Here is a 25,275-nt window from a genome sequence, read left to right as displayed (position 1 = left end):
GATTGAAGTCGATCCTGTGTTTAACATTTCCCACATGTCTAAATAATACACATAACTTGCAAAGAATGTACATAATTACAGCTGTTAAATTAAGTCAGTTTTGAAGGAGTCACTTCTAAAGGGAACAACGTTTGTGGGTTTGGAAAGTCTGGACTGAGGATAAATCAGATTTTCCAAATTCAAAGACTGACTATTGAACTTTCCACTCTCCTTTCAAAAGTGAAGTAATCTTTAGATAATTATATTAAGATCCAAAGTCCCCATAAGTTTAATGGAGCATTCCTAATTTACATAAGGGGGAATCGTTACTTTTGTTCTCTGATTTATAAAACGTGTCCGTTTACCAGTGGACCTGGCGTCCCAAGCTGCAGTTAAAAAAAGATGAGAATGAACCGCAATCCTGAATCAGCCTGGCTGTCGGGAGCGCGCAACGCGAACGCGCCCGGAGCGCTTCCCCACAGTGACGCGCGGACTTTTCCGAGTGCGACATCTGCGACTTTATCTTCATTTACTGAGACGATAAAAGAGGCCCAAAAGGTTGGTTTTTAATCCATTTTACGCACGCGTGGTCTGTTTAAATCGGTTATATTTCAGCAGAAAGAAAGAAAAAGCTCCGATTGGCAAAAATCGATTTCTTTTGTTTAAACAATAGCCCGATTATTATTCCAGCTGTGGTCATAGTGTTCAAAATCGTGGGTGTTTTATACCAGTACGTTAAATAAGAGTTTCAGCTGCTAATCCAAGATTGCTGATGTCAGTAAGACTTTTAAACGCCTTGAAACGGGATTCCTGGGCTTTTAATTAGATCACATCAGGACCTGACCTCTAATGAGACCCCAAGTTGGGACAGAGCAAGCAAGACGGTGCTTTAAATGATATTTTAACACTGTAAGAAAGGTTAACAATTTACAGCAGTGCTGGTCAAGCATGGGCAGCAGAACACTGTGTAACATTACACACAAACCCAGTTTGTTCTTACACATCTGTCATCCAATCTGTGCAGCTTCATTATGGGACTCAAGTTCAGCAAAAAGCGCGACGCCCCCGTCAACAGTGCAGAAGGGGCAGAAGAGCCAGCGGCTGCACGGCCAGAGGGAGCGGAGGACGAGCCCGGGACGGCCCAGGAAGGCGAGGCTGGTGACAAACAGGACCTAGATGTGGTGGTCATGAAGCCGGCGACCCCGGTGGCGTCTTTACCCAATGAAGACTGTGTGTGGGAGCGTAAGGAGGTGGAGGAGGGAGAAGAGGCTGAGTCAAAAGATGCACCAGCTGACCCGTTGGTGCCGGAACCGACCACTGAAGCAGACCCAGACCCTGCCACTGGAGCTCAGGTTGTTCCTCCTGAACCAGAGCCCGCCATGAACCCAGCAGATTCTCTCCCCGTTGACCCTGAACCCGCCCCTGAAGCTCAAGCTCACAAGGACACTGTTACCGTAGCGACCGTCCCTGATCCAGTGATGACTTCACCTGCATTGGGCGACCTGGGTGACCCAGCCCCGGGTCCCGACGCCACCCCCGCCTCAGTTAACCCCGATGATGAGTGCCGCAACAAGTGTGAGGAAACATCAGAGGCGGAACAACTCAGGAATGACGTGGATGAGGGAAATGTTGACAGACTCCTGGAGAACTTGGAGCTGACAGGAAGTGACCTCGTCGCTGACGTTATTCCTGCTGATACTGAAACCTGTGATGACACTCCTGACATGAGCACTTGAGCTGGGCCGAAGGAACAACTGTTTTTTTTTTGGTAAAACTAATACCTTTTATATATTTCTTGCACTCTTTTTAATGTCAAATGGTAGTTTTGGTTCGATTAAGGTCACAAAGCTAATTCCAGGTTTTTGAAGATGTATTCTAGCATGGGCCTTTGGATGAGGGGGTAATAACAACAGGGGCCATATTGTCTCTTAGACAACAGAGGTCTTCTCTGTGCATCTGTAAAACAAATTAAAACAAGAATTTACTTTGCTTGTGTACCAAAAAGTTGGCTATTCAACAAAAGGTGATTGCTTTGAATGTGAAGATGGGACAATATTTGCGTGAATAAAGAGAACATCTTCTATGGGAGAGTAACTCAAACTGGGACAGTCTCACTCTTTTTTTTTCCTGTAAGAAGGGTTTTTAAAAAAATAAAAAAATAAAAAACTAGTTGACATCTGGCGGCCGTAACTGTGGCGTTTTTCAGGGCATTAGTACACTGGAGGTTTGGAGACACTGCAGACTCGTCCAGAAACCTCCTGCACACAGACTCAGACTCTGTGTCTGAGTCCAGGCGACGGAGTTAGAAAAACTCGGCTGTCTCTTTGTCTCGTGGGAGAGAGGAAGAAGGGGGTTTGCTGAGCGGCCGAGGTCAAAAGTCTCCAGTGGGACTGAGCTACAGTCCATGAGAACTTTGCTCCTCGCATGCTTCTCCCCCAATCGCCATCCCACCATCTCCAGAGGTCAACAGAAACTCGGGACTAAAAATCCCTGAGAGGAACGAGAGCGTTGAGGACAGGAAGACCCGTCTGACACTTCTAAACAATGAAGGTTCACCAGCGTTTAACCTGATGATTCTTCAAATCCCTATTTCATAACCTCTAATTCTCACTCCCACACATGTAATCTTCTCAATCCACACGTTTCAGGCGCGGCGAGCGGCTCGTTCCAAGGGTTTTGTCCTGTTGGGCCCCCATTGAGTGGGAGAAGCAGGTCTTAGCTGCTCGTTAGCGAGGGGTATAGTTAGCGTGCTGAGTCCTACTGCATAGCAGAAAAGAGATAAAGTGCATCTGTGATTCCAGTCATACCAGAGACGTTCAGCTCAATAAACAAATACAAGGGTCGAGTCCCTCTGGCAATTTCCTGCCTCTCCATGGAAACTTAGAGACGGAACACAGATCTGATGAAGTAGGAGACTGACGATAGCATCGCTGCACAGCAAAGCCTTCATAACGGGGCTGATGTAAACGCTCCCCAAATCATGAGGCTTTTTTATTTTTATTTGTTACTGATGCAACTTAAGACTGCACCACAGTGCTGCAACGACGTCTACCAGGTCTACACGTAACATGGTGACTCATCAAATGGAGCTCCAAAACCCTAAACAAAGGGGGGAACTCAAACGCTGCTCAGATCACTGTTGCAAAACAGCTACAGCTTCTGATCTTAATCAACTACTGGAAACACATGCAAACAGTTCCACCTAATGCAAAATTCTGTAAATATCTATATAAAACTACGGTAATGCTATATATGAACCACTAACACTCGCTGTATTCATTTTCTGTACAGCAGACCTTTGGGGTCCTGGACCAAGGTCTCAGGTCAGGATTATTCACAGACAGAATCCTTAACTTTACGGTTCTGGAGACAGAAAAGAAAACATCAGGCAGTTTATCCAGTTTCAGTGACTGATAGTCACGAGTGTTGGCTTTGTTACCCTCAGTAGGCTGTACTTCTTGGCCAGAGACACGTTGCTTCGACCTGGTTTGAAGGGATAAGACCACAAAATGGAGTTCCAAGAGGAACCGTAAGTCTCCACCCCCCTCAGTAGGTAAGCCACCTCCTCACAGCTGAAGCTTTTTCTCTTATTTCTTTCCTAAAAATCATGAAAACACATTTCAGTGCTTTACTGTTGATGGAAACATGCAGATGGACATTTGGCAGATCGTGTTACTTCTTTTTTTCTTGGACTCTGAAGTTAATGTCTTCTGTTTATACAATAATTCTATCAGTAATAGACGACACTGGCGTTTCTTTTCTAACAATCTGGTAATGATAGTTATGTGTTAATATTCCTGATTTACAGTTTAGCACATTTCAGCATATTTGGGAGACGCTGCTAAAATGATTTCCAGTCATTCTGCAAATCCCATCATGTATTTTTAAATAGTTTTTCCACCAGGCAGCCACTGGCTTTAGTTTCTTTCCACACGCTGCAAATGTCTTGTTCAGACACGACTTCTCAGTTGTTTGTTCAACATCTTCACGCTAAAATACTTTTAGCCATTCTCCAGGAAGAAATGGACAAATACAAAACTATAAACAGTAACTTGCTTTTTTTCTTTTAAATCTATGTGCTGCAACAGTTGTGATGTCACAAAATACAGGGGACAAAAATGTTCGGGGGAGGCCACCTGTACGCAGTCCGGGTTTGACTTCAGCTGACACTCACGCTTCTCCTCTTGTCCTCTCTCTGTATTAAAATACAAAACACTTCACTTGTGAGTGTACAGAAACTATCAACACAAGCATCATTCCATTAGAGGACTAATATTCGACTGTACAGGATGAACAGACCGAGGAAGTGCAGCCCACACAGACAGTGGATACTTATAAAATTACGCTACAATTGTCATAATAAAATGAGTGGACTGATCCTCAGGTATGGAGTCAAGATGGCAGACTCTAAAACGGCTACAAATGCAAAGTGACTTACAGAACGTTTGTTCATGCCTTTAAAAACGTAAGGAACTTTCCCTCAAGATGAAGAAAGAGTCAACACAATTGTTATAAATGAGCCACTGGAGGAAAAATAAACATTTGCAGATTGGGCTGCGACGAATTGAGCAACGGAAAGTTGTTTTGCTGGATATGACAGAGATACAGTAGGTCAGCACGACGGTCTGAAAAGAACACACACTGCGGAATTACAACTGGTACCACTCTGCTGAGCTGTAGGCCAGAGAAAAACTGAAACTGGATATGGATGGAAAATCAGCAGCAGACACTTACACAAGTACACTTACACAAGAATGTACGAGGGAAACAGATAAAATGATTCTAATTTATTGCCATATCATTGTCATAAGACAACAGCTTCAGATCACACCCTCTCAAACACACATACACACACACACATGCACACACACGGGTGTTTAACAGCTTTAGTAGAGCCGTGCTCTGGCCTGTAGTGTGAGAACACTGGCAGTAGCCCAACATTCCATCTACCATTTGGTTTCTGTTCACAGGACCGCTCCTACCACAGTCGCTCAGTCACATTAACACATACATACTGCGGTACAGAAGAAATGCGCGTTCAAGGGTCACCTGCAGGACGAAGAGGCGTTTTCATTGGAGTCAAACTCACTCCTGGAAAAAAAGAAAGAAAGACGTGAGCAGTCAGTTAAATGATGTTGGTGATAAATAAAGATGCCATCACCAGATTAAATGTTGCTTACCAGAATTCGTAATTCTTCTGCACTTTGGAGTCAAAGTGATGTCTGTAGCATGTAAGAAGACACCCCCATAAAAGTTATTGTCAGTTTGGGTCATTTTATTAAAATCACGATCTTTGCTTTTTAATCTCGTTTGGCATCCAGTGAGACACTGTTGTGTAATAGACAAAAAGTAGCCTATTTCTTACAGTCTGACATCCTCTGCTGTTTCTGTAGGGACTCCCGGTCTCTCCCTCCTTTGTGTCCTGAAGATGAGCTTTCCTCTGTTAGAATGGAGAAAAATAATGGACAATTAAGTAGCACCACCCACAGTCACAACATATTCCAATATGATGATGTGGAGGTAACAGCTAAGAATGAAAAGAACAAAGAAACTGTTGTTTTTGCTGTGTAGTTTGGACAGACATTTACAGTTTTACTTTGGTTAAGCTAGGCTAGATCGCTACCTTGGTCGTACCGAATATGCCAGTATGACATAAACTACGGCTTATACAAACATTTACTCTATTTTGTGAATGAAAGAACTAGATATCCCTGCTGACATATTTATGTGACTAGAATGTTCTTTGTGCTCACACATCTGTGAGGAAGAAATTACTGCACACAGTGACTTAAGATTCATTGTGTAAACGAAAGGCTGAAGCTTCTTACTGCTCCAGCTTCTCTGTGGCTCTCTTGTTGAGACTGTCTGACAGTCTGGGTTTGTCTGTTCCACGCAGCTGAATTGGCAGCCGGTCCGCGCCAAGAGGTCACAATGACGAACCCTGAACCGCTCTGTGGCCTCCTGGAGAACCTTGTGCATGTCACAGCTGTGGCGACAAGCGCTTTGGAGGGACGAAAAAGTCCGACTGGTCACCTCATCAAAGGACAGCACGCAGCCTAAAAAGAGAAAGCATACAGGCAGAAAGTAGGCTGATTTAATTTAAACACTAATAACTTCAGAACTGGATGACAATATCAAAGTAACAAAGTCAGGTAACAAACTTGTCTTGCCTACACAGCGGACAGGTGACAGCACACGCTCCTCCACTGAGATATCTGCTTGGCCCTGCAGCCCTTACATAACAATAAAACATTAAAAAGTCAGTGTCTAACTCATCTGCTGAAAAAGACAATATGATATATGTGACAAAAGTCCTACCTTGTTCAGGGGAACTTGATGACTTCTGCTTTGTTGTTAATGGGGGCTTAAAGAACTGACTAAAATCACAAGCAAATGTTATACCAGACAGCCTTTTGGGGTAAGTATTCAACACTGAAGAAAATCTCCTCACTTGTCTGCTGAATTATGCTCCCTGACTCCCCCTAATGATTTCTTGGAGGAACATATCACAGATCCAGTCCCCTGCCACCCTGCACACCTCACTCCACCTGTACTGGTCTCAGCACTCTCTTCCTGTGTACTTAAATTGAGGTCCATGTTCTTCACTTCACTATTACTCTTGTCCTTTACCTTCATGGCAGCTTTACTGCTGTTGTCACTTCCTGATGGTATCAATGGTTGAATTCGACCTGCAGCTGCTGGTTCTGCATCTTCCTGCACATCCAACGAAAACAATCATTCCTACAGCTACATAAAATGTTTTTGCTGGTTAAACTGTGTGATGGTGATTGTCCAACATTTGTCTGTCTCCTCTCACGAGGGTCAATCTGGCGCAGTAGAGTTTGTGTTGTCGTCCTTAAGTCCCCCATATTTGCAAGGTGATCCTCACTTTCTTGCTCCCCCTGTCTGACTTTCAGACCAGGCAAGGACATGGCTTCAGACAGACAGAAGAATCATTCTCAGACTATATCTCACTTGTTTATTATTCAATACTGCGGGAATTTTAAGTAAAAGAAAATTGTGTAGCCTATTTAAATATCAAGTAATGAAACAGATTTTTATTTAACCTGTATCAAGAGCTAGAACCGCAAATAAATATGAGTAAATAGGTGTAAAATATTATGACACAACAACTCAAAAAGAGAAACTGCTTACTGGCTTGTTTGCAGGTCTGCAGTATGAAAGTAGCAGCCTTCCTGACCTCCTCATTTGAATCCTCTGTGAGCAGAGTTATAATAAGGGGCAGACCTCCACATTCCACCAACTGGAACTGATTCTCCTCTGCAGACAGGAGGAAGGAAAGCACATAAATAATATAAAAACAGTTCCTTTCAGGGTAGGGAACAGATGAGCACTATTCCACCATAAAATGGAACAAACAACATTAGAATCTGTGTGGTGTCACCTGATGCCTCAGTGCAGTGGCACAGGGTGAGCAGAACAGACAGACTGTCCTCTGATTCGAGGTGTGGGCTCGTCAGCACAGAGAAGAGGTGGGGAACCAGGTCATATGAAACAAGACCCGAAGCCAAAGGTCCTGGAATACGTTGTGAATAGAAAGGAAAACAGCTTTGAAATATGAAGTCTGCTGCAAACAAATGCATTTACAGTGTGTGTGTGAGTGACACAGACTATTATCTGTAATGCAGGCTGACAGTGTCTTTGATATGGTGACAGAAAGCTGGTAGGACAACACACTCTGATCTGCTGCAGAGGCCTGTCGGATCAGTGCAAGAGCAAGAGTATCTAATGCCCCCGAGTCAAAGAAGCTCTGCTGAACACAGGCTGTAAACAGTGTATGAATGAGATTTAACAGAAAATTCAAAGGTGCAGATATTGTGAATCCCAGGCTGAGCATTGACTTTTATGCCTCTTGTACTTACAGTTGTTGGCAACTGTCATCGCTATGAAGGAACAAATGGGCTGAAAAATCTCAGTACGTGGCAAAGAAATCTGCTGAAGCCACATGCTTACGATGGGAAAAACTGACACGCAAATACGCTGCCCCTCTTCTAGAAGACAAATGTATAAGAAGCGGGGAAAAAGGCAGTGAAGCTGCAGTGCCCTTCACAAAAAAATGCTCAGTACAATGTGGAAACACATTGGTGAAATTTACCGTTTTGAGGATTATTGACACATCCACAAAGAGCACTACATACAGCTGTCCAAAACTGGCAGTTCTGACTGGTATTAGTTCTAGGCCTTCTCATGACATCATCTGTGGAAATGGGAAATGAGGTCCTGCAAAACATGTATTATTAGCTTTTAGGTAAAAATGTTGTCTTGCTTTTATTGTTTTAAGAATTGTACAGTACCTGAATAGGTCCAGGAGAATATCCAAACAGCCAGTGGTTTGTGCTAAAGTCTGACCTGCTTCTGCAATTGCACAAAAGCTCATGAAAACAGTATTATTCATATTTTGTTTTCTTTCTGCATACAATAATGTGAAAAAGACTCAATGATTTCCCCCATACATCTCTTCCACATTTAAAGTAAACGGGGTCTACAGCTTCAAGTCATTGTGTCAATGGAGATTCTGAACATGTCTTACTGTTGTTGGCTATCAAGACAGACAGGAAGTAGACAGACACTCTTTTTTGGGTTAATGGGGTGTCTTCTTTCATTAAGAGACAAGCAAGCTGGACAAATGTCTCCTTTCTGCACAGAGAGTTCTTGCAATACACTGGAGGGAAGCACAGATGTAATATGAAGATGCCTTATAGAGGATGGCAGCAGTGCAATATTTTTCATGTATGACTGCAATTTTGAAATCAACAGTCAGCTGTTTCAGGACATTTCTAACAGTACTTGGCATCATAGGGGCCAGCTACAACGTAAACAGCATTGTTGCCTCCAGGAATGGACAGTAAATCCATAGCATGCCTTAAATACTGCACAGTAGGCAACTTGTGTAATGTATCAGGACTTGAAAGCCAGAGTTAGCTCTCACAAACATTGATACACACCATTGGCCTCAGCTACTGTACCAAGGGTAAAGAGTGCAGCCTCCTTCACATCTTCATGAACAACACTGGATTTAGAGAGGTTCTGAATAAATGTCACTCCTCCCAGCTCTCTCAGAATGTCCACAGTGTCCTCTGTAAGAATAAACAATAACTGTATATCCTTACAACATTCTAAAGGTCTGAGATCAGGGCATCAAATATATGGCTGATTCGTTGATGACTAACATTTGACCAGCCTTACCTCGCTTTTCACAGATTGAATGAATCGTCAGAAGAGATTGTTTCTGCAAATCTGGGGATTTCATCTGAAACTTCAGACATTCGAGCAGCAAACGCAGATCTGTCTTCAAGCCTGAGAGTAAAGCAAGGAATCTAAGGATGTTCACGTTTAATTTAAGGACGTATATAGATGTGCATTAACATTAATCAAGAACTTCCAGAACATATTAACGAAACGTGACCTACTGTTATTGTTCCTGTAATCCGTTTTGTTATCCATTTGACGTTATAAAAACAACGCGGGTGTGCTAAATTGCTAGCTACCTAGCTAATTACCGAACAAAGTTTAAAGAAATTTTGCAGTATTGTAATTTAAGAGGAATATTTAAATTACGTATTTAAAAAACATATAGAAGTCAAACATTCTGCGTTCTATTTGTCAAAAATAAACAGCATAATAATTAAGTTAAAGAGGCAAAATGCATCACTGTTATCCCGTTTTCTGTCAAGGTGGCACGTGAACATGCTCGGAGTCAGGGGGCGGGGCCTGTGAGGAAAATACAACTACGTATTTACCAGCTATCAGCGTGGCGTTTTCCGCTTGATTTGAAGTTGTGTACAAAATAAAAATCTATTAGGCAAATACAGCTTCGTGGTTTTAAATCATTGTAAGCAAAGAAAGAGAACAAGCCTTATAATGGCCAACTGTCATTTCAATCTATAATGTTTATTGTTGCTCAAACGCTCTGGTCTTTTCTGCCATATGAGAAGTTAAATTAGTGACTTTACAGGGTCTGTTTCTACTTTTAAGCTTACGTATAGAGACTGGCCTGACAGCATTTTTAAGTTACATCAAAGTTGGAATTAAGCTAATTAACAGCTTTAAAGCGTAGTTTTAATTCTTTGAATTGCAAAACTGACTTTAATAAATAGTCCTCTTAAATAGTGAATCAATTCCCTCAGATCGTGATCGGAAATTGTCAGAGGGAACAACTCATTCCGCTTGATAAGTTGATTTTATTTTGAAACGCTTTGTGCACCGGAAACAATTGTGCTTAACAACAACAGGTGCCTCGCAGTACAGCTTCCAAGTGAGGGTTAGAGTGACTTACAGCGACCCCTGTCGTTGTGTTATGGTATGTGTGTGTCTGTGCGTCTGTTTGTGTGCACTTTATTGTCTTTTAGCATAGTTGTGATTATAACGATACACTTTTATTATCGAAGGACAAAACCATTAAATCATTTTCCTCGTATTTCGAGGATCACAGGGCTACACTATCCCCAGTTTCATCCAGATATCGTCAACAAACATAACCAATAACTCAAAATGTATGTATTTATTCTTTCTTTGGCCGAAAATGCCAATTAATTAAAGAATAATGCTCCTCCTCTTCTAGCTTAGTTTCCATGGTTACAAACAGTCGCAGCCGTAAAGCCAATCACATTACGTGACGTCATCTGTAAGCGCAGTTACCCGAGCCGATCCTGCACGTCCGAGCTGTACCGACGCCGGCCTGCTTCCACACTGGCGAGTTTGACATCAACAGTTGTACCTGTTTCACTAGATAAACACCGTAACTATCTACCTTACTGATCGTTTCATAAGCGCTCCAGTTCTGTTTACGACGCTCACGGAACCTAAACTAAGACTGCGGAGAAGTCGAAACACATCTTATTTGTGAAGCAAATGTTATTAATGCTTTCACAAACTGAACTCATGGACATGCGTTATGATGAAATAAAGCAGTTGGCGTTGACACCGCTTTAAAGCTATAATATTTTGCTGCTTATTACCATGTAACTTTGGCAAACACTATGTAGCTTTCCGTGTATTTTTGCTACTTCCTCTATTGCCCAATTGTGACCTGCACTGTTCACTCCCACAGCAGTCATCCTATCAGCAACCATAACCAGGTTCCCTCGGCAGCCTCCCGTCCACAGCGTCTTGTTGGAGATGTTTAAACGTGTGTGTTCCAGCATCCGATACACTCTGACATTTTCTTCTCTGCTCCCATTTCAGGTTTGTACCTGCATGTCTTCTTAATGCACTGAAAGGGTTAAACAGACTTTGATTGTCACCCATGTAGCATACCCACCTTATGTGAGTTCTCCCTTCTCAGATTCGGTCAACCTGGGGTCATTTCATCTCATCCCGGCATACCTGCAGCTCGGTCCAGATATGCTCCAGAATCAGTGTGTCAAGAATTAAGGCTAAACGGCACCAGACGTCTTACCAGCGTCCAGACTTTTACCGCAGCGAGCTCAAAATCAACAATATACTTCGACGAAACGAACAGGTAATTGATATGAAACTGCCAACTCATGTCTACAGAGTTTTGGTGGTAATAGCTGTGGTGTCCTTAGGTACTTATCGCGTAGAAATGAGTCTTCATCCACATCTCTGTTACAGACTGTGAATTTGCCAGAGTTTGATGGCAGGGGACTCAGCACGGTAAGAAAGTTTGAGAGCAACCAGCTTCCTGCCAACACCCCTAATGAGGACCGCCGGAGTGTAGCCGCCTGTTTACAGGTAACAATATCTGTTCTTCTTCCATCACCTTCCAAGCCGAGCCTCCTAACAAGATGCATGTATTTCCTCTCTCTCTCTCTCCTCCAGTCAAAGGGAATGCTCTTTGGCGTGTTTGATGGCCATGGGGGCTCGGCGTGTGCGCAGGCCGTCAGCGAACGGCTGCTGTACTACATTGCCGTTGCGATGATGCCAAAGCAAAGCTTGGCGGTGCTTGAAAGCGGCATGCAGCACGGCAGACCAGTTCCTCCCATTTTGCAGTGGTACAAACACCGCACGGACTTCAACTACGAGCCCGCGTCTCTCTACATTGACCAACTGAGGATCTTCTGGCAGGAATTACTAGACAGTGATGAACATGATGAAGGAATGGAGTAAGGATGCTTCTATTCCCACATTATTATATATACACATTTTAGTAAGACACCTTTTATTGAGCTTCTTGTCTTTTAGCCCCACGACTGCTTTGACTTACGCCTTCAAACGACTGGATGCTGACATCTCCTTGGAGGCCCAAGCCCCTTTTTCCAATGTCCTGGAGAAAACGGCCGCCATACAAGTAAGAAGACGAGCCTTCTGTGTGTCTGCCGCGTTGTATAACCGCGCAATGTTCAAGCACGTGCACCGTTTTCTGCCCAGACTGCATTTGCTGGCTGCACAGCCTGCGTAGCCCACGTTGGCCCTGATGGGATCCACGTGGCGAATGCCGGCGACTGTAGGGCAGTCCTGGGAGTGCAGGAGGCGGATGGGTCATTGAGCGCCTTGCCCCTTTCTTGGGACCACAACTCTGATAACGAGGCTGAGGTGGAACGGATCCGGGCCCTGCACCCCCCTTCAGAGCGAGACACGGTGGTCACAGATGGCAGGCTGCTGGGGGTGAGCACTCTCCCAGACAACAAACCACGTGTTACGCCTTGACTTTGCGCTCGCCAGTTCACAGATTTCATTGCTCCGCCAGGTGCTGATGCCGCTGCGTGCTTTCGGCGATGTGCAGTTCAAGTGGAGCCTTGAGTTGCAGCAGAGCATTTTAGCCAGCCTAAAGTCCGGAGTGGACCTGGACTCCGTCTCCCTGCGTCATTACACCCCACCAAACTACACCAGTCCTCCCTATTTGGATGCGACGCCTGAGATAATCTATCACAAACTGAGGCCTCAGGACTGCTTCCTGATCCTGGGGACCGACGGACTGTGGGACGAACTAGGGAACAAGGAGGCGGTGAGAATCGCTGGAGAACACCTGAATGCGATTCACCTACAGGTGTGTGTGGAGGGAAACAACAATGTTTATACCCACTTCTTCCAGACCCCCCACCACTTTTTCACTGTGACATATTAAATCTTTTCCAGGCTCCCATCACTCCGTCTGAGAGACAGCTGAATTTAGGTCAGATGCACGAACTCTTGGTGAGACGCCAGGCCCGCGTCTCCGATGCGTTCGATGCCAACACTGCCACGCACCTTATCCGATACGCGCTCGGCACTGGGAACTATGGGGAGCTCTGTCAGGAGAAGCTGACGTCCATGCTGACGCTGCCGGAGGACCTGGCTCGGCTTTACAGGGACGACATCACAGCCACCGTGGTGCATCTGAACTCCAGCCTGGCCAGAGCTCAGCAGACATAGCAGCAGTTTTACAGGGACTAATCACGTTTTGTCACTTTAAATGTAAAATGTTTACCAATTATTAAACAATAATTATGAATGATTGAGGTACTTTCTCCTTGTCAATATTTGAATTGTTCTCTGTTTGCTCAGGTCTAATACATGTTATATTTGTAAATATTAAATCTCTATTTAATATTTCCTTTGCCCAGCTGTCAGCTGTATAACATTTTTATTCAATTTATTGAATATAATGCTCCTTACAATGTTAATCTTAAATTTTCTAGTTATGTATAAATTTATATTTGCAACGACAACCTTAATATATTTTGCCATATCCATTTGAATAATTTGCCAATGTCAAAAATAAGGAAGATGGATTTGAGGTTCTTTGTTTTCTGTGACTTTGTGCTTATTTTTATACGTGGCGACATCTGCCTTAGGAATGATTCCTTTTTTTTTATCTCAAACTGCTTTATTTTCTTGTTAATCCCATATTATTTGAAAGGTTTACTAGGTTTAAAATAATGTTTTGCAATGTTAACTTGTTACGATTGCAGTTTAAAATTGTGTGCTTCTTGATTAAATAAACTTTAAAGAAAGAATGAGGTCTAAATTTCTGGGAAATTGAGTTTTGAAAACAAACAGCGCTAACCTGCTGAGCACTGCGGGAGTTGATCTGATCCTCGCTGTTGTGTAAACACGGCATCTCCATCCTGGCCTCAAACGTCCGTGCACCATCACACACACCTGTCAGCGCCTCGCTGCAGTTCTGCTCTTTGTTCCTCGTCCTTTGAACAAATCAAAGACCCTCAAAGTCTGGAACAAAGTAAAATAGCGGAGAATCTGGACGACGATCCAATAATCGGGGAAGAATTGGCTGCGCTGAGCGTGCGATCATCAGAGGATGGTGAACTACAGGATGCTGAGGGTGATTGTTCTGCTGTTCCAAATGCAGGTGAGCTTTTAAAGTAGGTTCTGCTCTTTATTACAATAACTGGCCTTGGTTTCAGATCTCTTACATGACAAATACCAGGTTGTTAGTCTCAAAATTTTATGATCTATCAACAACATTTGAAAAAGTCCAACATAAACAGGTTTTATTTCCTCTGTGTTGTATTTTCTGTGCGTATTGAAGAGGCTGGCTGCTATCGGACTAATGCTTGTGTATCTCAGTGTTTCACCATTCAGGCCTCTGCAGAACTTCTATGCTGTTCGAAAAACTATGAACCGAATGGCAAAAATATTCAGGTAAAGTCATAGAGCTCGTAAATATGGTGACAAGTGAGGGTTGAGAGCTCTGAGTTGGGACTCCTGATTTGCAGGGCGAGATCCACACCGTTAACTGGAAGCGGGTGAAGAGGGAGTGGGTCATTCCAACCATTAACCTGCCTGAAAATCTCAAAGGTCCATTTCCTAAATTCGTGTTGAAGGTAAATGCAGATTCATCTTGAATAATGGATTTGCTCCACTATGTCTGTCACAAGTGAAGTTTCTGCGTTGTCTTTCAGATTAAGTCCAACCAGAACAAAGTGGCCATTACCTACAAAATCAGCGGACCAGGAGCCGATCAGCCTCCCGAGGGGCTTTTCATTATCGATCGGCTTTCAGGGGTTCTTTACGTCACCCAGCCCCTCGACAGAGAGAAGACTGCTACATACACTGTGAGCTGAGTGAAAACATACTTTTGCATCCTCTCGTCTATTAGTCAGCCAGGTCCCAAAAAGGCCTGGTGGTTTAGATTTCTGGCATTCTTGGATGACGCCTGAGCTCATTCACTGAATGCTGTGTGTTCCAGTTGTTGGCTCATGCTATGAACAAGCGCGGTGAAGTAGTGGAGGATCCCATGGAGCTGGTGATCAAAGTGATCGACCAGAACGACAACGCTCCGGAATTCAAAGAGAGCCGCTTTTATGGCGGAGTGAGTGAAAGTGCTGAGATCGGTGGGCTATTAACCCTCACGCGTCTTTCTCGGCCGTTGACCTCCCAATCATATATGTTGTTTCCCGCCTCAGGAGACGCCATCATGAATGTGACAGCGGAGGACAAGGATGACCCTGACACAAGCAACGCTATAATCAGATATCAGATCACGGCTCAGCATCCTCGGACGAGCGAAAGAGACGTGTTTGCTATAAACCCAGAGAGTGGGGTGATCAGTGTGAAGGCATCTGAACTGGACAGAGAGGTAACGATGTATTGGAGAATACCAGCGCTCCCAGACCAAGTTCAGCATTGCTTCTCATGCTTTATGTCCATCAGATTCAACCAGAATACAAACTGGTCATCGAGGCGGCTGACATGGTGGGAGAGGGGCTGACATCCACCTGCACCGCCGTCATCACTGTCATCGACACCAACGACAACGCCCCGCTTTTCTCTGCCACATTCGTAAGTTGAAGAGATCGCAAGATTTCTGTTGTCAGAATTCGTAGATTTTTGGCATCATCCCCCTAGAGTTCGGCAGTAGTTCCTGAGAACGTACTCGGAGCAGAGGTCATGAGGCTCAAGGTCACTGACAAGGATGAGTTAGGGTCCCCGAATACCAACACCAAGTTCTCATTTATCAAAGGTAATGAGGGGGGAGAGTTCAGCATCAGCACAGGCGCAGATCAAATGGAGGGAATCCTGAAAACAGCCAAGGTGAGAATCACACCTTTCACTGAGAATTCCTTTGAATCTCTTTCATCATATCTGCTTTTCTCCTGCTTCCCAGGAACTGGACTTTGAGGGTGGTCCCGTTTTTACGCTGCTGGTAGTGGTAACCAACGAGGTGCCTTTCACCAGACCCGTGTCCACTTCCACGGCCACTGTTGTCGTGGAGGTCCTAGACGAGAACGAACCTCCCGTTTTCAGTCCGGCTGAGCTCCGCGTTAGCATCGCAGAAAACGCTAATGTTGGGAAATCTGTGGCGGACCTCAGAGCCCAGGACCCCGACACCACCCGAGGACAGAACATCAGGTAATCATAGCCACATTGGTACGTGTTGTGTTCAAGGTGCGATTGTACTTCTCTTCTTCTCAGGTATAAACTAGAGAACGACACCGGCCGGTGGCTGAGTATCGACCAAGTCTCAGGATCGGTCAAAGTTAAATCCAGCATGGACAGAGAGTCGCACTATGTCACCGACAGCAATTACAAAGTCTTGGTTCTGGCTTACGACAACGGTATACGCAGAATTTTACTCTGGCAACTGATTTATTTTCTCATGAACCTAAAATCTCTTTTGTGAACCTAAAATCCCGCAGATACTGTCCCCGCCACAGGGACGGGCACTCTAATTGTCAGTCTCTTGGACGAGAATGACAACGGCCCTGTGATCAAGCAGAGGAAAGCCAGTCTCTGCAATAAACACCCTTCACCCGTCCACCTTGATGTCGTGGATCCCGACGGACCGGGCCACGCCGGTCCCTTTACCGTTGAGCTTCTCAGAGATCACAAGATCAACTGGACCGTCAGCGTCAATTCCACAAGTAAGCGATTCCCAGATAAACGTGGCATCAGAGTAATCTGACAGAGCGTTGCTGATCTGTTGTCTCTACAGCTAAATTGGCGGCCCTCGCCCCCAAACGGGAGCTGTCACCTGGCGATTATAAGGTGCTGTTGCGTCTTTACGATGCAGGCATGCTTTACCAAGACAGCACGCTGGACGTAGAGGTGTGTCAGTGCCAGGGAGCTGCCTCTACCTGTTTCTTCCCACATTCTGCTGCCCCTCATTTGAACATTCCAACTGTCATGTCCTCAACGCTGGGAGCCATCCTTTGTCTTTTGTGTATGTTTTCCTTTAATGAGTTTTGCTTCAGTTGTCCCATTTTCATTGCTAATTTTAAAATTGTATTTGTTCTCAACCGCAGTGCTGCTCTTACTGTTGCTCTTGTTGTTGAGGGGCAGGTCAGAGAGGGATACCACTCCTTTTGAAGAGCTGCCCAGGGAAAATGTCTTTATCTACAATGAGGAAGGAGGAGGAGAAGAAGTTGCCAGGGTAGGTGATACGCTTATGAGCAGGGGTTGGCAACCCAAAATGTTGGAAGAGCCATATTGGACCAAAAAAACAAGAAACAAATCTGTCTGGAGCCGCAAAAAATTAAAAGCCTTATATAGGGCTTATAATAAAGGCAACACATGCTGTAAGTGTCTATATTAGCTGTATTAGTCTACTTTCCAAATGATAAGTAGGCTACAAATACATAATGAGCATTCATGATGAAATGTTTATTTTCCCTGCAGCGCATCCTGGAGAGAATGACGCACCACGTGGCCACTCTGCTGTACGATGACACTTTAAGTTTAACTTCCATTATAATAAGATGTTGAAATTAAATATTTATTATACACATTTATACAGCATTGGAAAACTTTAAGAAAGTTTGTCACGTTTTTCCTCCCACAGAAATTATATTAAAACAATTTCCATTTTCATATTTTTGAAAAAGCTCCAGGGAGCCACTAGGGCGGCGCTAAAGAGCCGCATGCGGCTCCAGAGCCGCGGGTTGCTGACCCCTGGTTTAGAGTAACATGAAGCTCATTTGAATCAAGGTTACACTAACCTTTGTCCTACAGGCGTACGACCTGACTCTGCTCAGCCGGGTCCTTAATAACTGCCCTGTAGTCAACTGCGCTGATGTGCTCCCAACTGTCCAGAGTCATCCAGGATACAGACACCTCCGCGCCAATGAGAAAATCTGCAAGTTCCTCAAAGATGTGAGCGTGCTTGTCATACATCTGGGCAATGTCAGTTCAATTACTACTCTCTAATACGATCCTCTGGTTCCTCTAGAACCTCCACGCTGCAGACAGTGACCTCTCAGCTCCGCCTTACGATAGCGTTCTGGTGTTCGACTATGAGGGGGCTGGATCAATGGGGTCCTCTTTAAGCTCCATCTTTTCTGGCACCAGTGAGGAGCAGAACTTTCAGCATCTGGATGGCTGGGGGCCATGTTTTAGTAAACTGGCTGAACTGTACGCAGACAGAACAGATGAGGACGATGACGCAGCGACTCAACCTGGAAAGACTGAATGGGTCTGATGTGCTCGAGGTCCCCATCGTCAGCCTGATGTCAAAGGATTTGGGGTTGTAATCGTTCGTGAAATGCAAGCAACAACATATGTGAATATTCATATTTAAAGGTTTTACTCTGTTATTCATGACTGGCTTTCATATATGTGCCATATTTTGTCAAGATTTGCATTTCCATATGAAAACTTTGTAGTATCCGGTTAGCACAAATGAACAGGTGCCTACCAGTCAATGTCCTCTGTGATCCTGTAATGCGAAAAAGTTTCTCTCTTACAGTTGAACCACAGAATTTTATATACAAAAGCCAGGTGAGATGTCACACGCATTAAAAAAAACAACAATCCAATTGAATTTAACTCGCTTTGCTAGCTAGCCACAGCAACCATAAATAAGCTGTTCCTACAAAAAGAAAACTCAAATTTAAAATAAAACTTAAACAAAAGTTTTGGGGTCTTTTTTTGTTTGTTTTTTTATTAGCGTACCATCAATCGTGTTGTGGCGTGCAACAGTGGCCCGCATGCCTCAGGTTGCTGAACCCTGCTCTCTACCTTTAAATTTTGATGGATCAGAAGATTTTGGTCATGGCTAACAATCAATTTTCCCCCCATAACATCCCATCATTTGACTTTGTTCAGTGCATTTCAGAATACATTTTTAATTATATAATTCTATTGTACGATATAAATGTGTGTCAGAGCAGGTTGATTTTCAGCAGTAGGCTTCTGATGGCTGCAGCCTGGTAAACTCCTCAGACTAATGATCAATGAGTCACTTCCTCCAGTCTCTGAACTTCAGTCATCTCTTATCTCCTGTCTCAAGTGAACTTTAACCTACACGCAGCAACTCCGGCAGCAGCTGAGGAAGAAAGCCGTATAAATGTGTTCTTTTTCAGAGACGACCGTTTCTGGAATAGCTATTCCTAGCACGGGAGGATGGTGAGAAAGGACAGACCCGCTAAGGTGTGTATTGTATGTGTGTATGTGTATTGTATGTGTGTGGACCATGATGAGACACTTTTCACGTTTTTTCACATCCGTTTTGTTTTACAGATGACGCAGAACATGTTTCAGGAGGGGCTTTATCACGTGTTTTTCAAAGACTCTCCCAGAACATCAACGAAGGCTTCCAGTTCCAGCCCGCTGACCAATGCCAGGATTCATCGTTGGTTTGGGACTGTGGTGAATACCAGACTTTTAGTCAGTGGGGTACGCAGTGTGGCATTAAAGGGTTCCTTTCTGCCCTTTGACCCCTCTTTTCTATTGGTTACGGCTCTTGATTCATACCTTTCATTCACCCTCAGGTGGTGCAGATCATCTGTGGCTTCGCTTGCATATTAACCACAGTCACTCATGCATGTGTGAGCTACAGTTGCTCTGTTTCCATGTCAACACCTGTGTGGTCGAGTCTGTTTGTGAGTCTACACACACACACACACACACACACACACACACACACACACACACATGCATTGTCATTGTATTTCTATCTTTGTGAGGACTTTAATCAGAATACTGCATAACCTAACCCCTTACACTAACTCTAAACCTAATTTTATTCCTAACTTTAAAACCACGTCCACTCTCAAACACACACACACACACACACACACACACACACACACACACACACACATGCATCATCATTGTACTTTTATCTTTGTGAGGACTTTAATCAGAATACTGCATAACCTAACCCCTTACACTAACTCTAAACCTAATTTTATTCCTAACTTTAAAACCACATCCACTCTCAAACACACACACACACACACACACAAACACACATTGTGGAAGAAGAGAGAGCCAGTCCTGTCCTTGGACCTAACTGATGTGTCTTTGCAGTTTATGGCTGCGGGTTGCTTGGCAGTGGAGGTGCAGAGGAAAGCTAATAAATTAAAGGTGAATGCTCGGAGTGATCATTTAAAACGTGGCATCTTTTCCGAATGTGCCCGCGGTAATTGCAGCTTTGTATTCCCACACTTTTGAGCAGATCATTGGTCTGATGGGGCTGAACGTCTTCAGCCTGCTGTTCGGCTTCTCTGCTCTGCTGGCTAACAGCCTCGTAGCTAAACAGCCTGTGGCGCTCAGCACAGACCAGCAGGTTAGTCTGTTGTCACAGCTGCTTTTAAATATGCTTCACTAAAGGTGATTCTTAGCAAGGTTTTGGGGGATCAACAAGCAGCAGTAGATTCTTTATATCTCTGATACTCAGTATTCGCTTCACCTGTCAGTGGTCACCGTGTTGTGTCTGATCTCTTTTTACATGCGAGGTTAGTACAGGATTAACTCCCTGGCTCTCTTGTGGGTTTTCTCTAGCGGGTCGGTTCATATGTTGCAAAAGGAAGCTCCGTAACGTTCACTGTAAAGTGTTTTTTGGCCTCAATCTACATACTGTTCATATCCTGGAGAGGCCTTCAGCGCTACAGCACCCCCGTCATTCAGGTCTACAGTCAGATCTCACAGGTTCGTATCACAGAATTTAGTCTGGGTGTGGAGTTTAAGTTATCCCTAATGTCAGCCTCGCTTGATTCAGGATCCAGATGGACCTCTGCTGGAAGATGAAGAACTTGATCTGTGAATGTCACCGAGTTATTTTCAATTGTGGATTTTCCTCAAACAACCAGCAACAGCAAAGCTCCAACTTTCAAAACACAGGTGTGATCGTGATGACGACAGCCCCCAAAACTGATTAAAGGCACCCAAAGTTGTCACAGCGTTTTGACTGACGCTGCCCGTGATCACCGCTAGAGGGCAGCACCACCTGTAAATCCAGCTGCTCAGTTTTAATCTTTGCTCGAGGATCTAGTTTTAATTTACCATGTTTAGTTGGCGCAGGCACATCAAACACTGTACTGTTTATTAAACTGGTTATATTTTTTATCAGTTTAGTTAAGTATATGAGACATATTATTGCAGACATATTTGTACCAAGAATGTCATTAAAATGACTGCATTTTGTATTCTTAGTGTCAGTTCAGATGTAAACACTGTCAGCACAATGTGATAATATTAGCAACATCTGACTGACATTACTACATTTGTAACATGATTGCTGCATGTAAATATAGTTTGAATTTCTTATTTTATACTTTTCCGTAGCAAAAAAGTCTCTCTCTCAAATCTATTACATATGTAAATAAACTGCTGATTACTTAAATAAAGGATGAGGTGGTTCTATATTTTCTTTGGTTCCTCACGATGGCTTTATATTAAGACTTCTGCCATCAGTAAATGTGGGAGCCACTGTAGCTGGTGTCTCTCAACACCATAAGGGCCTTTAGTGTGTTTTAAAAGCATCCAATTTTTTAAAAAAGGAATAAATTTATAAACTCCTTTGAGAGATTTGAACAGAACTGTCTTATCCTAACCATCAGAGTTAACACCTAAACCTCAAAAACACCTTTGAAGCTGTGGGGACCAGGTAAAATGTCCTCACTTTTCTAGTAACATGCATATTCTGCTCCTCACCATATAGAATGTGCAAGAACACTGAGAAGAACAGAAAAATCTCATTGCAGAGAGAGGCTGATTTCTCACGGCACGACTGGCTAACAGCTTCCAGCTGTTGCTCGGTTGGGAGGGTTGCTATGGGAACGAACAAGCATGGAGAGTAATGTGGATCCATTGGCGAGTGGACAGAGAAGAAGCTGATGGAGGCTGGACGACGAGTCCACAAACAAACAGATGATTTTTTAATGGACTTTGGCTTGATTGAAAGTATCCAGTTTCCCACTTTTTCTATTCTTTAGTTGTGGACAGTTTTTTCTTTTAAATATGAAACTTTTATGCATAAGAAAAGTGAAATGTGTTTAAAAAACCCAAAAGGCAGCTTCTGCAGCTGCTCTTCCCATCTGATTCTCAGTGTCTCAGCGTGCATCCACAGGAAATCCTGCAGTCCCGTCTCCTTCGTCTCCTGGGAAGAGTCGAAAAGGAAATGACTGAGACTGGTGATGACAGGACGGTGAGTGTGTCCACATGCAGGGGGGGGGGAGGGGGTAGTGGTTGGGGGGGGGGGGGGGGGGGGGGGGGTCCCCATTCATAAAGTCTGGCCTTTATGTTGTGTCACCGTGAACTGGACAGAAAGAAGCACTCCTTAGAACATTCATCAATAATTTATTTTTTCTTTATCTGAAGAACCACCACGGCTTCTCATCTTGAAAATTCATCAATTTCCAACAACACGGTTTTGAAAAATGTAAAGTTACTATACAAATTTTAATAGAAAAAAAAGAATAAATTAACTGTGGAATTGCCTTTTTTTCTTTTGTTATTCCACTTTTTTTTTCTCTACAACACCTTTAATGTTTTGTTACTGTTGAACAGAACTGATGAAATCGAGTTACATGCTCTATTGTCTGGTACAGAAGTGTTGTACTAAACTGTTGGTTAGCATTTCTTTTGCACACCTGGTATCAAATCTATCGTAAATGATGAAGCGGAGTCAGGATCCTACGTGACAGAGCTGTAACTGTAGTCGGTTTGTAGCACCTGAAAGGGTCGTAACAATGTCAGAAAAGCAAAACACGGCTTCATAGAAAATGGAATATTGATAAAAGGATAAATGTGAACGTTTAAAACCCCCACAAAACCTTTAATGGCGCCCCTCTGGACATACAGGAAGGGGCTGATAAAGGATTTCATATCTCTTGGAGTGGTACAGAAAACATTTTTTTTAGAGCTCAGAGATTATGGGATGTTCAGAGCTACAGAGGGTCGGCACGTCACACTTCTTCACATCGGGCTCAGAGGTCAGAGATTACCACTGCACAGAACAGGTAAGGGACAGAGGTGGTAGTGTTAGCGGGTTAGAGGCTGATCATCTCTGGGTGTGTGTGTGTGCGTGTGTGTGAGACGGCGGAGCTGCCAGGCATGCACGGGGGACTCTAGCACATCAACACGGGATGCTGGGTCCAACCTTATCCTTTGACCAAGCACGGTTCAATAACATGAGCGAAGTGTGAGGGAAATGTCCATAACTCTGTTATTAAGCATCGAAGCAGGATTCTTTTCTGACAAGAGGAAGGTGAGGGGGTCGGATCCTGGTGCTGCTAAAACATGCAACACTCACTTCACTTCTGTCATACAAAACTAGCTGTGCTTTTCTAACCCTGTACTCAGTATCTGCTTGCTGACTGGGATGTGTGGGGGATTATGTCCAATGAAGGAGGTCAGGGGACATTTTTCTATGGCTTCACTTCTGCCCCAACTGTGGGCTTCTATTTATGGTCAACCAGAAAGTCCCTGTTGACCATAAATATCTTAAAAAAACTATTGTTGGTGGTTACCTTTACTTTCTTACAGTAGCCCCAGGCTAATGGATGCTCTTGTGCTTTTGAACGAACATTATGTCTGAATCGTGCATGACTGTAAACGCTTGTTTGGTGATGAATCGAGTAGAAACTGTGACGCGCTCATGCGTTTGGCACCGATAACTGCTCTGTTGAGGCCGTGCGTTGGCTATGAAGAGAGGGGCAAGGCAGAGAAATGGAGGTTAAACGAAGAACAGAGTAAAACTCCTGCCTCGGTATCAGCCACAGGTCACGCGAACGGGACCTTATTTTGCAACTTTCGGGGGAAGAGGAAAAAAAAGAAACCTTGGAGTCAGGATGTCTTAGTGCTGATCACAGTGCATAATGTAGTGGAGCAAAGGGATCTTGACAGGACACGATGTTTAAAAAACATGTTATAAAGTTACTGATTAAAAACATATATTAATGCCAAAACTCAAAAATCTCTCCCTATGGTGCTCTAATAATTCCCAACATCCACCTCGGTTGTTTGATGAAGGTTCAGCCAGTTTGAATATTTGTACACTGTTAGTTATTGCTATAGTCCTCTCGAAAATCCCAGATCTCTTCTCATGGAAGGTCTGACTTCACACAGTTCTCTGTCGGAGCACCGTCCCAGGCGTGACCAGTCAATCCAGTTGTGGTCTTTGGTTGTGGGTTAAATTGAGAGTGTCTGATCTTGTCATTTCAATGTTTGTTTTCATCTCTTAATGAATATGTGGATTAAAAAAAGAGATAGAGAGGGACAATGATGGGAAAGAGGAACAGGAGGTTTCAGCAGTGGCTCAAAAGTAGCAGGCAGGTATCGTCTGGCTGGGTGGAAGTGGAGATGCTGAGATATGAGACACGTCCTCGAGCTGTAGGAGTTGAATTGTACACCTGATGCTGCTGTGCTCTCTCCTTCCTCTTTGCGTCTCTTCCACGGCCTTGTTTCCGTGTGCTGAGGGTGGGTAAAGAACGGGCTGCAGGACAACGGTTCCCCAGGTGAAATCGGATCTCACTGAAGCCCAGCAATCGTGTCCCTGTCCGCGGCAGAACAGACGGCTGTGACAAAGAGGTGAAGGGACGGATGGAGCGCAGGTCTTCACAAGGCTCGTTTCCAGCCGGCCGCTCTGTTCAGGGCAGGGGTTTGTTGGGGGCCTTGTGGATGAGGTTGTTGGTTGTCAGTGGGGGGTGTGAGACAGTGGAGAGGCAAAAGAAGGGTTTGATGGTACTCTGCTGGGCCCTTTTGGGAAGGTCTCAGACCAGGGTTCCAGGTTTGGCCTTGTCACGTCCGTACCACTGCACATCTGCCAACTCTGAACACAGGGGGCTGCTGAGAAAACAGCTGTCACTGAAAGACCTGCAGGGGCGAACAACAACACCGGGATGAAGGCCTCAGACACACACGGGTCTCTTCGAACAAACAAATATAAGCTGGGGTTTGATTCCAACAGTCACTGAGATACAGGAACACACCCTGGACCAGTCACCTGTCCACCACAGGACACACACTCCCACCCAGGGGCAACTTAGGGTCTCCAATCAACTGAAAGTCCTTGTTTTTGGACAGTGGAGGTTGAGGTGGTGACTGTATTTATGTTCCACTGACTGGTCCAGTGTGTGACACAGGGACTGTGGATTTGCACTAACCTTTGCATTTTGATGACACAAATACCGGTGAGACTGGTAAAAAAAG

General features: G+C 44.2%; 6 protein-coding genes across 18 annotated transcripts in view; 4 read left to right on the top strand and 2 right to left on the bottom strand.

Annotated features, from left to right (window-relative positions):
• Positions 1-398: 398 nt before the first annotated feature.
• Positions 399-2,081, top strand: LOC105416885 (vegetative cell wall protein gp1-like). The gene is made up of 2 exons (XM_011606930.2): positions 399-537; positions 1,004-2,081. Exon 2 carries the CDS (start codon positions 1,011-1,013, stop codon positions 1,713-1,715), a length of 705 nt encoding a protein of 234 aa, XP_011605232.1. The 5' UTR covers positions 399-537; positions 1,004-1,010; the 3' UTR covers positions 1,716-2,081.
• On the bottom strand, positions 1,338-9,666 carry terb1 (telomere repeat binding bouquet formation protein 1). 2 transcript variants are annotated; one of them, XM_029841877.1, is made up of 23 exons: positions 9,411-9,666; positions 9,187-9,297; positions 8,946-9,077; positions 8,531-8,662; positions 8,295-8,355; positions 8,096-8,220; positions 7,863-7,991; positions 7,612-7,764; positions 7,385-7,516; positions 7,135-7,260; positions 6,777-6,913; positions 6,610-6,693; positions 6,431-6,552; positions 6,298-6,356; positions 6,150-6,212; positions 5,808-6,035; positions 5,345-5,419; positions 5,160-5,201; positions 5,029-5,070; positions 4,116-4,174; positions 3,419-3,577; positions 3,276-3,342; positions 1,338-1,935 (listed from the first exon to the last, which is right to left on the bottom strand). In XM_029841877.1, exons 1-22 carry the CDS (start codon positions 9,442-9,444, stop codon positions 3,310-3,312), a joined length of 2,238 nt encoding a protein of 745 aa, XP_029697737.1. In that variant the 5' UTR covers positions 9,445-9,666; the 3' UTR covers positions 1,338-1,935; positions 3,276-3,309. The 2 variants fall into 2 exon arrangements, with proteins under 2 accessions (XP_029697737.1, XP_029697736.1); XM_029841876.1 differs by having other exon boundaries at positions 6,431-6,693.
• Positions 9,667-10,641: 975 nt separating this feature from the next.
• Positions 10,642-13,396, top strand: pdp2 (putative pyruvate dehydrogenase phosphatase isoenzyme 2). The gene is made up of 9 exons (XM_029842222.1): positions 10,642-10,692; positions 11,054-11,184; positions 11,285-11,461; positions 11,575-11,694; positions 11,782-12,065; positions 12,145-12,250; positions 12,331-12,567; positions 12,650-12,949; positions 13,039-13,396. Exons 2-9 carry the CDS (start codon positions 11,119-11,121, stop codon positions 13,312-13,314), a joined length of 1,566 nt encoding a protein of 521 aa, XP_029698082.1. The 5' UTR covers positions 10,642-10,692; positions 11,054-11,118; the 3' UTR covers positions 13,315-13,396.
• Positions 13,397-13,980: 584 nt separating this feature from the next.
• Positions 13,981-18,752, top strand: LOC101062978 (B-cadherin). The gene is made up of 15 exons (XM_011606933.2): positions 13,981-14,251; positions 14,470-14,544; positions 14,619-14,726; positions 14,805-14,957; positions 15,092-15,236; positions 15,309-15,481; positions 15,556-15,684; positions 15,751-15,936; positions 16,010-16,254; positions 16,318-16,460; positions 16,542-16,766; positions 16,838-17,065; positions 17,148-17,275; positions 17,854-17,994; positions 18,071-18,752. Exons 1-15 carry the CDS (start codon positions 14,201-14,203, stop codon positions 18,317-18,319), a joined length of 2,379 nt encoding a protein of 792 aa, XP_011605235.2. The 5' UTR covers positions 13,981-14,200; the 3' UTR covers positions 18,320-18,752.
• Positions 18,753-19,124: 372 nt separating this feature from the next.
• Positions 19,125-22,282, top strand: tmem253 (transmembrane protein 253). Of its 3 annotated transcripts, XR_003889496.1 has the most exons (8): positions 19,125-19,269; positions 19,360-19,515; positions 19,611-19,721; positions 20,152-20,208; positions 20,300-20,410; positions 20,626-20,772; positions 20,843-20,964; positions 21,785-22,282. XR_003889496.1 is itself a non-coding variant. In XM_011606976.2 (7 exons), exons 1-7 carry the CDS (start codon positions 19,243-19,245, stop codon positions 20,885-20,887), a joined length of 654 nt encoding a protein of 217 aa, XP_011605278.2. In that variant the 5' UTR covers positions 19,125-19,242; the 3' UTR covers positions 20,888-21,462. The 3 variants fall into 3 exon arrangements, 2 of the variants coding, with proteins under 2 accessions (XP_011605278.2, XP_029697237.1); XM_011606976.2 differs by lacking the exon at positions 21,785-22,282 and having other exon boundaries at positions 20,843-21,462; XM_029841377.1 differs by lacking the exons at positions 19,611-19,721; positions 21,785-22,282 and having other exon boundaries at positions 20,843-21,462.
• Positions 22,283-22,402: 120 nt separating this feature from the next.
• Positions 22,403-25,275, bottom strand: part of frmd4a (FERM domain containing 4A) — a 72,793-nt gene continuing 69,920 nt past the window's right edge. For all 10 annotated transcript variants that reach the window (XM_029841375.1, XM_029841376.1, XM_029841374.1 and 7 more), the window contains one exon: positions 22,403-24,939. In XM_029841375.1, coding sequence (XP_029697235.1) covers positions 24,837-24,939 — 103 coding nt within the window. In that variant the 3' untranslated portion in view covers positions 22,403-24,836. The remainder of the gene's footprint in view (positions 24,940-25,275) is intronic.

The sequence above is a fragment of the Takifugu rubripes genome, chromosome 9 (assembly GCF_901000725.2).
Source record: "Takifugu rubripes chromosome 9, fTakRub1.2, whole genome shotgun sequence".
NCBI classification, from domain to species: domain Eukaryota; kingdom Metazoa; phylum Chordata; class Actinopteri; order Tetraodontiformes; family Tetraodontidae; genus Takifugu; species Takifugu rubripes.
The sequence above is the reverse complement of the archived record's forward strand: the minus strand, read 5'-3'. Positions and strand labels throughout refer to the sequence as shown.

Coding starts and splice junctions, on each gene's coding strand:
- pdp2 (XM_029842222.1), top strand. CDS start 11,119: ATGTTTAAACGTGTGTGTTCCAGCATCCGATACACTCTGACATTTTCT. Junction 12,568..12,649: donor CAGATGGCAGGCTGCTGGGG/GTGAGCACTCTC, acceptor TTGCTCCGCCAG/GTGCTGATGCCGCTGCGTGC. Junction 12,950..13,038: donor TGAATGCGATTCACCTACAG/GTGTGTGTGGAG, acceptor AATCTTTTCCAG/GCTCCCATCACTCCGTCTGA.
- LOC101062978 (XM_011606933.2), top strand. CDS start 14,201: ATGGTGAACTACAGGATGCTGAGGGTGATTGTTCTGCTGTTCCAAATG. Junction 14,958..15,091: donor AGAAGACTGCTACATACACT/GTGAGCTGAGTG, acceptor TGTGTGTTCCAG/TTGTTGGCTCATGCTATGAA. Junction 16,767..16,837: donor CGTCAGCGTCAATTCCACAA/GTAAGCGATTCC, acceptor TTGTCTCTACAG/CTAAATTGGCGGCCCTCGCC.
- LOC105416885 (XM_011606930.2), top strand. CDS start 1,011: ATGGGACTCAAGTTCAGCAAAAAGCGCGACGCCCCCGTCAACAGTGCA.
- tmem253 (XM_011606976.2), top strand. CDS start 19,243: ATGGTGAGAAAGGACAGACCCGCTAAG. Junction 19,722..20,151: donor CTGTGTGGTCGAGTCTGTTT/GTGAGTCTACAC, acceptor GTGTCTTTGCAG/TTTATGGCTGCGGGTTGCTT. Junction 20,411..20,625: donor CGCTCAGCACAGACCAGCAG/GTTAGTCTGTTG, acceptor GGTTTTCTCTAG/CGGGTCGGTTCATATGTTGC.
- terb1 (XM_029841876.1), bottom strand. CDS start 9,444: ATGGATAACAAAACGGATTACAGGAACAATAACA. Junction 7,517..7,611: donor AGCCTGCATTACAGATAATA/GTCTGTGTCACT, acceptor AACGTATTCCAG/GACCTTTGGCTTCGGGTCTT. Junction 3,578..4,115: donor CAAACCCGGACTGCGTACAG/GTGGCCTCCCCC, acceptor CATGATTTTTAG/GAAAGAAATAAGAGAAAAAG.